The sequence below is a fragment of the Numenius arquata genome, chromosome 23, assembly GCF_964106895.1.
Source record: "Numenius arquata chromosome 23, bNumArq3.hap1.1, whole genome shotgun sequence".
NCBI classification, from domain to species: domain Eukaryota; kingdom Metazoa; phylum Chordata; class Aves; order Charadriiformes; family Scolopacidae; genus Numenius; species Numenius arquata.
This window is the reverse complement of record NC_133598.1, coordinates 6,017,853-6,033,875: the sequence shown is the minus strand read 5'-3', so window position 1 is coordinate 6,033,875 and position 16,023 is coordinate 6,017,853. Positions and strand designations below refer to the sequence as shown.

General features: G+C 67.2%; 1 protein-coding gene across 1 annotated transcript; it reads left to right on the top strand.

Annotated features, from left to right (window-relative positions):
• The first annotated feature begins 6,818 nt into the window (after window positions 1-6,818).
• TBX21 (T-box transcription factor 21) lies at window positions 6,819-15,941 on the top strand. The gene is made up of 6 exons (XM_074162947.1): window positions 6,819-7,282; window positions 13,736-13,890; window positions 14,015-14,136; window positions 14,234-14,395; window positions 15,130-15,191; window positions 15,284-15,941. Exons 1-6 carry the CDS (start codon window positions 6,819-6,821, stop codon window positions 15,939-15,941), a joined length of 1,623 nt encoding a protein of 540 aa, XP_074019048.1.
• The last annotated feature ends 82 nt before the right edge of the window (window positions 15,942-16,023 follow it).

The following is a 16,023-nucleotide window of genomic DNA, read 5'->3' as shown; positions in this document are numbered from 1 at the left end:
GGGGACCCTACATGGCAGGACAGGACCCTGAGGGACAGGATGGCAACCTATGGGGCAGGATCTGACCCTATAGGGCAGGATTGTTTCCTACGGGGCAGGCTGAGCCCCCGGAAAGCAGGACTAGACTCTATGGGGCAGGATCAGACCCTGGTCGGGGGAAGATGGGACCACAGAGGGCAGGACTGAACCCTATGGGGCAGGAGATGATCCCATGGGGCAGGACCTGGAGACCCAGCTGGGACCCTACGGGACAGGGTGGGACCTGGAGGGGCAGGATAACCCCCCCCCTCCATGGGACAGGATCAGACATCACCGTCTCTTCTGCTGGGCTGGAGCATCCTCAGCCCCATCCCATGTCCCCACGTCACCCATGTCACCAAGCCGGCGGGACCCCTCCCGTGGCCGGCTCCCCACACAGGGGCTCTCGGGGCGGAGGGGGGGGGACGGCAGCGGGGCGGGCGATCCTGCACACGCGTGTGCCCGCTGGGGCCGCGCGTTGTCAGAAGCTGTAGCCCGTGTCTCGCCCCCCCGTGTCCTCCCCCCATCACTCCTCGGCCTTCACCTCCCGCTGACGAAGAGGAAGGGCCGGGGGGCCCAAGCCCCGAGCCCCGCACGCCCCCATCACGCTAAGCCGGCCAGACAGGGGCTGCGGCCCCCCCGGCGCTCCCCAGGGAGCCGCGGCTTTTCACCGAGGATCTGGCTCCCGCTGAAGCAAATTGCCTCGTACAGTGGGGGGGGGGGGGGGGCGAGGGGCCGGCGAGCGGCGGCGGCGGGGGGTGAAACGGACTCCCCCCGGCCCGGCGGGCACTGGTTGGGGGGGGCCCTTGCACACCCCCCACCCCTGCTGCATCCTGTGCACAGGCGGGCACGTTTACACCAGCACCCTTGCACGCACACGGCTGGGTCCATTGCACGCCCGCAGCAGCCCCTGTGCACACCCATGTGCACACTGACCCCCTTGCGCGCACACACACACACACACCCCCCCCCTTTGCACATCCATGCCCCCACATGCCCACTTGCACACCCAGGCTCCCTTGCACACCCATGAATGCACACACACATCAGCCCCTCTACACAACCTTGCGCTCCTCAGCCCTCTTGCACACCCATTCACACACATGCCCCCTTGCACACACACACACCAGGCCCTTGCATGCCCATGCACACCCACATCAGCCCCCTTACACAACCTGCCCCCCACCCATCCCTGTTGCACACCCGCGCACACACACACCAGCCCCCCCTTACACACACCCCAGGCCTCTTGCACACACACCAGCCCCCTTGCACACCTACACAGCCCCACACTCATCGATGGTCCCCGGTGCTCCTGCCCCATGGACAGGGGAACGGTGACACCCCGGACACGGTGGCGCTGGGACAGGGAGATGGTGGGAAGCTGCTCGCTGCCACATCCCACATCGGCTCCCACAACCAGGGCGAGGATGAGGATGAGGATGAGGATGAGGGATCAGAGCCCAGTTCACTCTCCCAGGATCGGTCCCGCAGCGCACCTGTGACTCTGGGACGGGGCATCGGGGGGCGGGGGGGGTGTGTGTGTCCCACGGTAGGACCCCTGATGCCATCCCCCGCCGCCCCCCCCCCCCCCGCGGGGAGCACGGTGGCGGCGGGGGGGGCACGGGGCCGAGCACCAGGAGGGTTTTGGATGGCAGCGGCTGGAACGATGTTAATGACTTTTCTTCCTGTCGCTCTCCTTTTACACCGAGGGCAGCTCCGTAACCAGAGCTGCTTCCTTCCCAGAGATTAAGGAGCCGTCTGCTCAGCAGCCCCCCTCTCCCCCCCCCCCCCCCCGCCGCTGACCACCCCCCCACCCCCCCACCCCCCCCGGAGCTGCCACTGACTTGTCACCCCCGGCTGGCCCAGGCCTGGCCCCGGTGGTGCACCCATCCACAGCACCCATGGGTGCTCCCCTTCCAGGTGCTGAGCATCCTCTCAGCCCCACACAGGGCTCTCATCCCACGAGATGGGGAGATGGTTTGAGGGTGCTGAGGGGAAGCCCCATGCCCCCCCTACACTCTCCCTTCCTTCCCCCCCCCCGGGCCTCCCCCCCCCGGGGCTTCCCCCCCCAGAACGGGGCTGCCGAAGGGCCGGGGTGGAGTGTGGTTTGGGGCAGGAAGGAGGAGGGTGACAGCACCGGGGCGCAGGGCGGGGAGCGGCGGTGTGGGGAGGACGGGGGCCAGGACCAGCCACGGGGAGGGGGGGGGGGGGGGGGAAGTGAACCCCCCAAACCGGCCACCGGTCTGCTTTGTCCCCCGGTTGTCACCACCTGCGACTCAGTTTCCCCTGCCCTCTGTGACTCACAGGACACTTCTGGTGGCGTGGGACCCGGCTGCACTTTCCGGGGGGGGGGTGGGGGGGGGTGGGACAATGTGGGACAAGGTGCCTGGGGATCGTGGGACGGCCAGTCTGGGAGTGCAGGAAGGGGCTTTGCAGGGTGGGAGCCGGGGCAGGCTCAGCAGCATCGCTCCTGGGGTACAGCAGAGAGGGACCAGGGATGTGGCTCCATCGCACCCGCACCCCTCGGCCCCGGGACTTTGAAGAGCCCAGGGCTGGTTGCCAGCGGGTGCAGGATGCGGCTCCGGGCTGGGCTGCGCTGGGTGTCCCCAAACGGGTGGCAGGTGGCCCGGCCGGCCCGGCCGCGCTGCGGTTTGCATTCATGCCTCCATGAACTTCTCAGCAACGTGCTGCCTTCGAGCAGCGGCGAGATGCAAATTCCTCCGGGGTGGGGGGAGGATTTTTGTTTTTCCCTGAGACCAAATTTAGCCCCGGTGGGTGCCCGGTGCCTTCGCGCTCGTTTTAATAATGAAAACAGGAACAATGCCATTTACTGAGAAAACAACCCCCAAGTTTCCATTCACTCCACGGCAGCCAAATTCCTGCCGGAAAAGCAAATCCCCACAGCAGCATCCAGCGCCTTCCTGGGGTCGGGGCTGGAGGGTGGCGTGGGGACAGCGGGGTGTGGGGACAGCGGGGTGTGGGGACAGCAGGGCATGGGCTTGCAGCCTGACGGGGGGCCGGCTCCCACCCAGTACCTCCACCAAAGGTTTGGTGCTGGGGTGAGCCGGGTTGATGTCCAGGAGATGCGTGATGGAGATGTGCCACAGAGGTGACACGGAGCAGGGGGGTGTCTGGGATAATCCCCCCATAAAGGCTCCGTCTCCCATCCTGTGCTGGCGCTGGAGACCCCAAAGATGGGAATATTCAACCCTGCGGCTGCGGGAGGAGAAGTCCAGGCACGGGGCGATGCCGGGGCTCGGCTCAACCCAGGGTTGGGCTCTTGGGAGACTGGAAATCCTGCCGGGGGTAGGCTGGGGCTCGAGGTTGCGGCTGGTTTGGGAGGGATGTGGCCTGCGAGGCGGCGAGCACGGCCCGGGGCCCGTGGGGCGTATCCTGCACCCTGAGCCGCTTCCTCCCCGGCCCCGCTGCGGGCGACGGCGTTTCGGTGAGTGCCGGAAACCAAACGGGCAGCCAGGAGGGACCGGGCACAGGGGAGCAGATGCTGCCACCCGTGGCCACCAGCCCCACACTCTCGGGGACGCTCAGATGTGCAAAGTGCCGTGTTGCATCAGCCATTTGCAGGGGGGAAACTGAGGCACGGGGCTTGAAGAGGGGCGGAATTTGGCCCCAAGGAGGTCCCAGGGGCCTCCGGGAGGATGGAGGTGAGGATGGCCATCTGGGTTTGCTGGCTGCAGGGAGGTTTGGACCAGGCTGCTTGGAACAGAGACTGTCCCATCCCAAGGGACACCGCGTCGGAGGGGACCAAGCTGGAATCCCAGGCTGAGGATGCCCCTGAGCATCCCCGTCACCGGCAGACGGGGCCGTCGGAGGCTGTTCAAGGTGACGGCCAGGACATGGCTCCCAGCTCTCCTCTCCCTCCTGGCCCCCGAGCAAGTCCTCCCTGCGCAGGGACACTTATGACAACCATCGCCCCAGGAGTCCCGCTGTGTCTCCCAGGGAGGGCAGTGTCCCCGGTGTCACTTTACCATGGAGGGGAGGCGGGGGGGGGGAAGATTCAAGGACGTGACATCCTGGAGACAGAGCCCCACTCCTTCCCCTGCCCCGCTGGACCCCACTGTCGGCACCATCCGGGACCGGGACCCCCGGGGCGCGGGGGGGAAGTGGGGTGGCAGTGGCAGGTCCCTGGCCACGGGCACAGCAGGGATGCTCGTGAGCCCGACACCCGTCTGGGTGGCCGTGAGGGCTGCTCTCGCAGCGGGGGGGGTGTGTGCCTGTGAATTTATCCTCGCCGGCGATGGTATAACAGGAATGAATTAGCACGTCGTGACGTCAGGGAGCACATGTGCTACAGCACTTGTTTCCCCCCCCCAGTTAATGAGCTGCTCCCCCCCATCCATACCCCCCCCCCCCCCCTCCGGCCTTTATTTTTCCTCCTAGAAAAATTTTCTGGAAATTTCCTTGTTTTCCTTCTTTTTCTCACTTGGGAACTCGGCAACTTGGGAACTCGAGGGGGTAGCAGTGCCCTGGCAGCCTGGGGGTGCCCGGGGTGGGGGCAGCCGCCATGCTCTGCCCTGGACACAGATGCCACACACGGCAGGCAGCGGTTGTGCCGGGGAGGGGTGTACACATGTGTGTGTGTGTGTGCGCACCAGGCCAGGGGTGAGCTACGGGGGGGCTGGCCCCACTGCAAAATCCCCCTCCCACCCCCCACTGCTGCCACATGTCCCAACACCAGCCCTCTCCCCCCCCCTAACTCCCAGGGGATTAGGGGCCGGGAGGAGCTGGCAGGGAGCCGGAAAGGCAGAGGGGGGGGTCGGCGGGGGGGGGCTTTGCATAGAGATTGAAGCCGGGGACCCCTCTGAACAATGACACTGGTGAAAAGGCAGCCCGAATGGCTGCTAAGCTGTGTCTGATGGGCCAATACACAACCCCCTGAGACCACCGCTCCAGCCCGGAGGTGACTCACCGTGGGGACGGGGACGTGGGGGTCCCCTCCATCCTCCCCCCATGGCCCAGCCACAGCCCCCGCTCCACGCATCCTTAACTCCCCATTTCCTCCTGCTCCATAGCCGGACCCCTCCGTGGGGGAAGCAGGGCGTCCCCATCCCCATCCTTGTCCTCATCCCCATCCCTGTCCCCAGCTGCTCCCATTGCCCCCCGGCACCATCGTCACCTGTGACCCCCCCGTGCCACGGATCCCAGGGTTTTAGATATGGGTTTGCTAGAGACCCACATGTGCCCCTTTTCTCCCCCCTCCCCGTGCACGCCCCCAGCCCTAGAGGGGACCCACAGGCGTGGGGAAGGCTGGGCACATCCCTGCACCCAGGGGGCTGAGACAGGACCCCGGGAAGGGGACACACGGGCCGATGGTAGTGTCACTCGTCCTTTCGTGCGGTGTGGGGAGCGACGGGCACGGGGTGGCACCCAGCCGTCCCCCACCCTCCCGTGGCACTGCCCCACTGGGAATGGAAAGTATTGACGGGTGCCGAGCTGGGGAGCTGCCAAGGGAAGCGGCCCCTCCGGAGCAAAATGCCTTCGTGATGGCTCCAGGGGACACGGGGACTTCCCCCAGCGCAGCGGGGTCAAGGGCAGGTGCCGGGAAGGCCTGGCCTCGGGGTGGGCACGGGAGCGGGCACGGAGGGTGGGCACGGCTTGTCCGAACTCCCCGGGGAGCCTGGAGCACCCCAAACCCAGCAGAAAGGGGTGGGATGGGACCCCAGCGCCGGTCCCCAGGTGACCCCCAGCCCGAGCCACCCCCTGTGTCCGCTGTGACACCAGGGTGTGCAGGGGGGACCCAAAATACTGGGCACCCAACGCCCACACAAGAGTCTGGGGGCTTGCCCGGTCTCCTCGGGGGGGGGAAAGCACCCACGCACATGGTTCACCCAGCGTTCCCGGGCCAGTGGGCTAATTAATGGATTAATTAAAAGTCCTGGGAAGAGGGGGGACAGGGTATTAACCGTCCCCCAGTGCCTTGTGTCACCCCAGAGCCCCAAAATACAGGCAGGAGCGTGGACCCTGCACAGTCCCCCCGGTCAATCCATGCTCTGTCCCCGTGTCCCCCCCAAGTGTCCCTGTCCCCTCTCGCGTCCCCACCCCTACCAGTATCCCACGGCCCCGGCTCCACCCACGGCCCCCCCATCCCCTCTCACCTCCCCGCTCCCCCCGTGCCCCACTTCCCCACGTGTCCCCCATCCCCTCCCGTCTCCCCCATCCCCTCCCACGCTCCGTGTCCCCCGCGTCCCCCCATTCCCTTCCCGCGTCCCCGCACCCTCCCGACCGGCTCTCCCCGCGTGTCCGGGACCCGCGTGTCGCGCTCTCCGCCCCCCGGCCCGCCCCGTGCCCGCTCCCCCGCCCCGGTGGGGGCCGCCTCCGCGGGGGGGGGGTGGGGGGGTGGGTTGGAGGAGGGGGGGGAGAGGCGGAGCTCCCGGCGCGGAGCCGCTTCTTTGGATAAGAGGCGCGGGGACACGGGGATGGGCAGGTGGAGCGTGTGAGGGCACCGGCACCGGCACCGGCACCGGCAGCAGCGGGGCAGGGCAGGGCAGGCCCCCCCTTCCATCGCCGCCGACCCACCCCATCCCCCGACGGCACTTTTGGGGGCTTTCCGCGTGTTTCGAGGTGGTTTTTTTTCGGGTTTGTTTTTTTGCCCTCCCTCCCCCTTGGCTTTCCCCGGGCCGCCCCGGCTCGCCCCCCCCCCGGGGCTGCCGGGCATGGAGGGGGCGGCGGGAGCCCGCCGAGGCGGGCACCATTGAAACGCGCCCGGCTCCGGGTCCCGGGGCCACCGGCGGGGCCCCCATGAGCGGCTGAGCGGGGCCGGTGCCCCCCCCCCCCCGTCCATGGGCGCGCTGGAGCCGGGCACCGGAGCCCCCCGCCCCGCCGCCCCCATGCTCAGCGGCACCGCCAGCTTCGCCAAGGAGCCGCCGGGCCCCCGGGACGCCGCCGCCTACTACGGTGATGGGGGGGGACCGGAGCCGGGAGCCCCCCCGCTGCCCTACGGTGCTCCCGGAGGTTTCGGCGGCCGGTTCCTGGGACCGTGCCCTCCTTACCGGGCACCGCCGCCTCCCGCCGCCGCCCCGGTCGAAGGTTACGCGGTGGAGGGTTACGCGGGCGCGGAGCTGTACGCGGGTGCGGAGGGGGCTTACCCCCCCGGGGCCGCCCCGCTGTGCCCCCGCGCCGGGCCGCTCTGCTCCCTGCCCGGGTACCGGGCGGCCGGTAAGGTGCAGGTGATGCTCAACAACTACCCGCTCTGGGCCAAGTTCCACAAACACCAGACCGAGATGATCATCACCAAGCAGGGCAGGTGAGCTACGGGACCGGGGGGCACCGGGGCGGGGGGGGGGGACCGGGGGAACCGGGGCGGGGGATCGGCAGGGCACAAGGAGGGGACCGGTAGGGCACTGGGATCCGCGTGGGCATCGGGGAGCAGCGGGTGGGGGTCTGGTGTGGGCAGGGATCCAGGCAGGGCAGGGGTACTGGGGATGCTGGGGTGGGCATGCTGGCAATGGGGGTGCAGAGAGGGGTGTGGGACAGGCCAGGGGGACACTGCGGGGAGGATTGGGGGGTGGCCGGCACGGTGAGGGGCTGGAGGTTCCTGCCTCATGTCCCCAAAGGGGGGGGATCCCCATCATGGTGGGTTTGGGGGCAATGTCTGTCTGTGTGTGCAAAGAAAAAAGTGGGGGAGCGAAGCAGACCAGACCCCCCAGGTCTCATTTTTGAAGGGAGTTGAGGCTTGTTGAAAGGAGAAAAGGGTCTGGGGGGTGTCCCCAGCTGTGTCAGGGTGGGAGAGGGGGTTCCGTGTCCGGGCAGGGTTTGTTGTGCCAGGAAGCTCACGGAGATGGTGCCGGGGAGCAGCGTTTTCATCCGCCCTCGACCCACGGGCCGGATCCAGAGCTCGGTGCTGAAACAAGTAGTGAGAGCCCTGGTGCCTGCCAGGGACCGGGAGGGTGCCAGCGGCCACGACCACCCCACGACCACGCTGGGTGGGTGGGTGACACCCCTCTACTTGCTGTCCTCCCTCTGGGATGGAAATCCCCCACCCTGCTCTGTGGGGCAGGCAGAAGCCGGGTCCCCCCCATGTACCTGGGGAAGGGGGAGCATTTTGGCAACCTCCTGGGTGTCAAAACAGCCCTTGGTGACACCGTGGCTGGGGACCTGCTGTCCCCTCCATGCTGCCTCCCGCTCGGGGTGTTCACAGGCTGCGGGCTCCTGGGGCTGGGGAAGGGGCTGGGGCAGGGTTGGGGGATATGTGGGGGGCTAAAGACCACCCCACCTCTGCTGGCACCCCCTGCTTGCAGGGTCTAGTGCGATACGGGTCCTGGGGGGCCATGGAGTCACCCAGACATGGAGCAAGGGGAACCTGAAATGGTGGCGCCCACCCCGAGCCCGTCCTTTGGCCCCACACCAGGGTGATGTGGGTGGGGGGAGCCGGACCCCGGGCTGCAGTTTGAGAGGTCTCAGTGGGATCGTGCTGGGGTGAGGAGGGGAGTGTGACCGTGGTGGGGGCTGAGCCCCCCCAGGATCGGGCTCAGGTGCTGCCGTGACTCCTGAAAATCCATAGCGAGGGGTTGACGAAGCAGCGCACGCTCATGGTGTGTGGGGCAGCTGGCAGTGACACCCCCCCCCCCGCCCTTGCCGCTGCCATCCCCTTGCCGGGGGGGGTCTCTTTCTGCCCAGCGCCGGGGCTGCAGGCAGCGATGCTCCCTGCCCTCTCCCCTCCTCTGCCTCGGCCGAGACAGACGGTGTCACTTCGATGCTGAGACCAACCTGCTTAATGTGTTGGAAGTCTAAACGCGTTAGGGCCGCTTGGTTTCCCACGGCCGTTCCCAGGCCTGCACCCCCCCCGCCGGGCTCGGGGCCGCTCGGCAGCAAACCAGCACCATCACGGATGGGGTGACGCATCCCCGGCATCGGCCGAGGGGGTGGCAGAGGCGTTGGGCCTCAAAAATGGTTGTTTCTCACCCGCCATCATTCAGGTCCTGCAGAAACCCGCGGAAATTAGCTCCGTTGCTTTTCTCCTCTCTGTCCCCAGCCCTGGTGGCGGGTGCTGGGGCAGTGCCCATCCCCGCTGCGTCAGGGCGGCTCAGGATCTGGTGCTGAGGGTCTGGAAATTGGGGTGCCCCCAGAGATTGATCCCGTCCTCTTTGCCCGGCTTCACATCTGGGCTCTGCCGCCAGCTCCCAGCCTGAAACCAGGCAATTTTGGGGCTCTTTTCCCCTCTCCATCCCCCCTGGTGGCTCTGCAGAGGGGCTGGGGTCCGGGGGGGGCTGTGTTATGTGCTGGGAGGGGCTCACAGCAAACCCAACCCGGGGAGATGTCAAACTCGGAGACACAAAACATCCGTTTCCCCCGACCCCGAGCTGCTTTTTTGCAAAAAATCTGTGTGCAGGGCCGGGCTGCAGCGCTGCTGAGACACAGGAAAAACCCCAAAGCGGGGGGCTCGAGGGGGACGTGTGCCCCAAAGTAGGCACCCACCGGACTGGGGGGCTCTGGGGCAGGGTAAGGGACACGTCCTGTCATGCTGGTGGTGCAGGTACCCTGTCTTGCTGGTCTGTCCTTGCCCGTGTCCCTGCAGAGAGGAGATAAGACTGCGTAGGCGATGGCAGCACTGGGGCGAACCCAGTCGGGCACTGTGATTTGCCCCCACTGGCAACTTCCCTATTGTCCCGTGCCGTCCCACGCCATCCCGTGCTGTCCCATGTCGTCCCACGCCGTCCCGTGCTGTCCCACGCCATCCCGCACCCACTCATCCCCAGCAAAAAGAATTTCCTGCTGGTTTCCCACGCGGGTCCCCATTCCTCCTCCGCCCCCCACGGCTCTCGGGGTTCAGCCAGGGCAGGATTTCTGCGGAAACCCCCAAGGACTCACCATCGCCCCGGCTGCGAAGGGCCTGGGGAATTCCTGCCGCGGGTTTCTGCTGCAAAGCTGGGGCTGGCTTCACCTTTTTGGGGGGACACAGGGGCTGGCTTCTTTTTGGGGGGGGATACAAGGGCTGATTTTGCCTTTTTGGGGGGACACAGGAGTGGGCTTTGCATTTGGAAACACAACGGCATTGCCTTTGGAGGGGACGCTGGGGATGGCTTTGCACTTGGAGGGAAAACAGGGGCTGGTGTTGCCTTTGAGGGGGGGACGGGACGGGACAGATTTGGGGACACAAGGGCTGGGTTTACATTTGGCAAACACAAAGGTTGGCTTCGGTTTGAGGGGCGCAGGGGGTGGCCGTGCGTTTGGGGGAACACGGGGGTTGGCTTTGTCTTTTTGGGGGGGACTTGGGGATGGTTTGCCCAGGCCGGCAGCCGTTATTCCCGTGCAGGTTGGGCTGGGGGGACACGGTGGGGTTGGAGGCAGTGGTGTGGCCATGCCGTGTGGCCGTGTAGCTGTGCCACGCAGCCGTGCAGCGCCATGCAGCCATGTCACCGTGTCACGCCAAGCAGCCGTGCAACCGGACCGCTGCGCGATGCAGCCACGCAGCACCGTGCCACCGTGCCAGGCATTGCCGTGCAGCTGTGCCGTGTCGCTGTGCCGTGCCGAGCAGCCGTGCCATGTCACCGTGCCGTGTCACCGTGCCGTGCCGAGCAGCCGTGCCGTACAGCTGCACCGTGCTCCACCTGCACGGCGGGGGCTGCGCCGATCTCCCACACACGGCCGTGGTTCTTGTGGCCACAGGGGCTGGGGCGGCACTGGGTTGCCATTGAGAGAGGAGGCGGCTCAGGAAGCCGGCAGCCCCCCCCAGTGCACTACCGGGGGTGCAGGCAGGTCTGAGCAGGGGGGGGCATCATTTGCCAGGGGGGTTGCACTCCTGGCCCCAAGCAAGTTTGCAGGTCCCCAGATTTCCCTCTCATCTGGGTTCGTCCTGGTTCCTCTGTCCCTGCTCCCTGTGTCCCCACCACCCCAAGATCCCATGTCACCTAGTGTCCTCTCGATGCTCACGTTCCCTGGATGTGCCCCCAGCCCCCTGAGTCCCCTGCCCCATGGCCACACTCCCTGTCCCCTCCCTAAGTCGAGGGGTTCATGTGGGGACAAACCTCGGGGCAGCCTGGACGCCGGGAGCCCCTTCCAGAGCTCCAGAGAGAAACACACGGAAGGAGGGAAACCAGAGCTGCCCGACGGCTTTTGGGGTGCACCGTGTGTGTGTGTGTGTGTGTGTGTGTGTGTGTGTGTGTGATCTGGCCAGGGCATCCTGCACCCCACCATGGCACCTCCCAAACCGCAGGGACCAAACCCAGGGGAACCGAGTCCTGCCCGAGCAGCGGCCCCGGGAGCTCGAGCGTCGGGGGGTTTAAAAATAAACGCGAGGCAAGTAGGGTTTCGGGTCTTACCCCCACCCTCCCGTGCCCCCCGGCCGAGCCCTGCGGTTTGCTCCGCCGCAGCGTTTGAGCTCGAACTCTCTCTTCTCTCTGCTCCGCCGGCAGCGAGAGGCTCCGGGAGCTCCAGCGGTGTCGGAGCAAGCGAGTGCAAAAAAAAAAAACCAAACAAAAAAAAAAAAAACCAAAAAGCAAAAAAAAACCCAGAAAAAGGCTGTTTTCTTCCTCCCCGCTCCTTGCAGCAGCTCAGGGCTGGTGCAACACCCAGCCTGGTTGCTCGCCCCCGGGGCTAGCGTTACCCCGGCTCGCTGGTGTGCCAGGAGCCGGTGTCGGTGGTGGCGAGGGCTTTGGCAGCCGGGGAGAGGTGACAGCATGCGAGAGCTCGGGGGGGGACTCGGAGGCAGCGCAGCCCCTCGCTGCCGCCCTTTGATGTGGCTGCAGTTTTTATCGGTGGCAGGAACCACCGTCCCTTGCCACGGCTGCGTCTCCAAGGGGAGAGCTGAGCCCCCGGGGGCCACCCCTTCTCAGCACACGAGTGGCGGAACAGGGCTTGCGAGGGGTTGGCCGGACCCCGGGCTACCGGGGGATGCTCGGGGCCACCGTCCGTCCCGGGCCTGGGGAGCACGTGCACGGCTCCTCGCCGCGAGAGCTGCTTTCTTGCTTTCTTTCTTTTTCTATTTCTTTTTCTTCTTTTTATTTTCCCCGCTCTCTTGCAAGGGCAATTTTGAGTCAGCGGCGCCCGGCGCGCTCTTTCCATCGCTCTTTGCATGCCGCTTCCCCGGTGCCGCGGCACTGCCCGAGCCCCGCTTCCTGCCGGGGCCACGGCCGGTCCCCCGCGTCCCTGCCCCGGTACCCGGAGCTGTGTGCGCCCCCGGCCCCAGCCCCTCGATTTACTCCTCGCTCGTGTTTTGCCCCCCCCCGGGTTGGTGCACAGGGGCAGGAGAGTGTCCCGGGGCTTCCTGGTGCAACAGCCCCCTTGGCGCACGGTGCCATCCCTGTCATGAGCTCACAGGTCTCTGCCTTGGGGCTGGTGGGAAACCCTGGTGCGCTGGGGTGGGCAGGAGCTGCCAGGGCAGGCAAAGTAACCCCCACCACCACCAGCCCCCTGCCAGGGGTGAATCCTGCTGGTGGGCAGCCCCGCAGCTGGCTCCGTCCCTCGCTCCTGCTGGGATGATGGCTCCGGGGAGCAGCCCACCCTCCCTGCCCAAACCTGGCCCGGACACCTGGGTTTCCTCCTGGTACAGGGGGAGGTGGAAGCCCCCCCCAGCCCCACATGGGACCCCTTGACTGGGCATGGCTTTCCGGGGTTCTTTTGGCGAAGCTCTGGCACCCGCTTTATGAGAAACACCAGCGCTTCAAGGAAATGGGGAGAGGGGTGTGTGTGAAACCAGTGTCCCCCCTGCCACCAGCTGCCCCCCACCCTCACCCACAGGGCACCGGCAGACGGGAAGCAGCACAGCCCGAGGGAGGGAGGAAGGGGGGAGGAAAGAGGGAGGGGGACGGGAGTGTGCGGGGCTGCAGCCCCCCCAGCCCTCTTCCCCCAGGGGGGGCAGAATGAATTCCCCCATCACACTACGTGTATCGCACCCAGCAAAGCTGGGAGGAGGGCTGAGGGCCCTCCTTGACCCCATGTCGGTCTGGGGTGGGGGGGGGGGGCTCTGTCCTGCTCCCCACCGGCGATCGCTCATTAAGGCGGGTGACGCTAACGGGGTGGCCGGGCAGTGGGGCCCGGGCTGGTTTCCAGCTCTGGCAACCAAAAACCAAAACTCCAGTAGACCCCAAGATGCTGCAGTTGAAGAGCTGAGCTCTGCCGGGGAGGGGCTGAACCAGCACCCCTGACCCCTGCTGCGGACCCAGGCCGGCAACTGGGGCTACTGGGGCTGGTGATGGAAAAGGGGAGACTGAACTTCCAGGAGGGGGTCAGACCTCCCAGCCCAGGGCTGGGATTTGGGGTGCCTCGTGGGTGCAGGCGGACAGTGGGGTGCAGCCCTATGCCGGGGGGGGGGGCACAGTTGCAGCCCTGGGGCCACAGGGTCCCCCCCGGCCATCCCGTCCCGTCCCCTTCCTGCCCTTGGCGCAGGCTGGCGCCCAGCCCGAAATAGCAGCGGTGTTGGTTTCCGATCCGGAAGGTGCTTGGGGAGGGGGAGGAAGATGCCGGGGCTTGGGGGGGGGGGGGGGATCGGCCCCTAGAGCATCCCCCAGCTGCTGGGGTCAGTCAGCTTCTCATGGGCACCCAGCCGGGCACGGGAAGGAGGCGGGGGGGTGGGGTGGGGGTGGGCATCACACTGCCTCAGTTTCCCCATCACCTCTCTGCAGGGCAGAGCCGACACCCCCCCCCCACCCCGCAGCCCCTTGAGCCAGGGATTGAGCTTGGGGGGGGGGGGTGGGGGTGGTGTGTTTTTTTGGGGGGGGGTGTGATGTGACAGTACCTGTGCCTCTGTCCCCTCTCCCAGGCGCATGTTCCCGTTCCTCAGCTTCAACCTCTCGGGGCTCAACCCCGTGGCCCACTACAGCGTCTGCGTGGACGTGGTGCTGGTGGACCAGCATCACTGGCGCTACCAGGGCGGCAAGTGGGTGCAGTGCGGGAAAGCCGAGGGCAACATGCCAGGTATGTCCCCTCCACCCGCCCCCACCACCCCTCCTTCATCCCCTTCCTCCTCCTCGCAGTGTCAGGCAGGGGGTAACCCCGTCCCTGTTGCTCCCCTCCCCCCCCCCCCATAAACTTTCCCCAGGGAACCGCCTCTACCTGCACCCCGACTCGCCCAACACGGGCGCCCACTGGATGCGGCAGGAGGTCTCCTTCGGGAAGCTGAAGCTCACCAACAACAAGGGCGCATCCAACAACGTCGGCCAGGTAAGGGTCCCACCACCATGCTGGACTGTGCTGGGCTCCCGCACGTGTCGTCCCCCCCCCCGCCTTGACCACCTGCTGCCTCCCCCCCCCCCCCCAGATGATCGTGCTGCAGTCGCTGCACAAGTACCAGCCCCGGCTGCATGTGACGGAGGTGAAGGAGGGCGAGGGGGAGGAGGCGGCGTACCCCTCCCCGCACACGCACACCTTCGCCTTCCCCGAGACCCAGTTCATCGCCGTCACAGCCTACCAGAACGCCGACGTGAGTATGAGACACCCCCCCCCCCCCATCCCTAACATGGGGGTACCTCTCCCCGCCCCCCCCCAAACAGCCCCCCAGCAGCACAGGAATGCCAGCGATCCCCCAACATCCTCCCAGGGCCACAGAAACCACCAATACCAATACACCCCAGTAGCACCCCAGCATCACAGCAACCCTGGTACTGTCCCCCGAGTAGCCCCTGGTAACCGCCCCCCCCCAGCACCCTCTAAGGTCCCCAGCATCAGGGAAATCCCAATGGCATCCCCCCCCCCCCCCCCAACACCTCTATCTACAGCATCTCCACAAACCCTGGCACACCCCTGCATTCCCTCAGTATCCCAGTACCTCCCTCTGAATCCCTTCAGCATCCCAGTAGCCCCCCCAACACCCGCCCCGCCATACCCCCTGCATCCCCTCAGCATCCCAGCACCCTGCAGTGAACCCCCCCAGCATCCCATCCGTCCCAGCAATTACCCCACTCCACCCCCCCCCCCAGCACAGCCTGATCCCCCCCCTCCCCGAGCTGCTCGGACTGGGTCCCTTCAGCATCCCAGTAGCCCCCCAACCTCCCCCCCCACCAATACCCCCTGCATCCCTCCATGGGTGCTGGGGTGGGCGTCCCGGGACAGGCAGGGGACTCTGGTGGGGTGGGGGCTGCTCAAGGAATAGGGGGGCTGCTCTAGGGATGGGGGGAACATCCCCAGCCCCCCCCAGCTCCATGTGCCCCCCCCCAGATCACCCAACTGAAGATCGACCACAACCCCTTTGCCAAAGGCTTCCGGGACAACTTTGACTCGTGAGTGTCCCCCCGCCCTCCCACCGGTCCCCCCCGCCGCCTCCAGCTGGCAGGAGGGCATCCCCCCCACTCCCACCCTGTCCCCCCCCCAGGATGTACGCGGCCTCGGAAGGCGACCGCCTCACCCCATCTCCGCCGGAGGGTCCCAGCTGCCAGCAGCTCCTGCCTGCTCCCCGCTTCCAGGCCTTCCTGCCCGAGCAGTACCCGCTGCCCCCCGGCCGCTTCTTTGGGGGGGAGCGGGGGGCTCCGTTGCCCCTACCCCCCAAGGACCCCCCGCGTTGGTACTTTAGCCCCCAGCAGCCCCCCACTGCCGGGGGGCTGGAGTACGGCGGCTACGAAGGGGGGTACGGGGGGGGCAAGCTGATGCCCTACGGGGTGAAGCCCTTCGCCCTGCCACCTGCCTCCCACCCCCCCCTGCCCTACTACCCCCCCGAGGGGCCGGGGGGGTTCGGAGCGGCGGGGGGTTGGAGCCCCGGGCAATACGGCCCCAAGGGAAGCCCCGGGGGGGCTCTGGGCTGGTACCGGGAGCCCCGGGAGGAGAAGGGGAAGGAGGTGGAGGGCTGGCCCCCCCCCGAGCCCCCCGCTGCCACTTCGGGTGACTCCTCGGACTCGGGGCTGTACGAGTGCAAGCGGCGGCGGGTGTCCCCGTACCCCTCCAGCACCGAGAGCTCCCCCCCACCCCGCAACGGGGACCTCTACGACAAGGACCCGGGCACCGATGGTGGCTACTATGGCTTCTACGGCAACTGAGCTGTGCTGGGGGGGGGGGCTCAGACCACCCCCCCCCCCCCAGGCACCCCAAAACCACAGGAGCCGGATGCAAGGGGTCCTG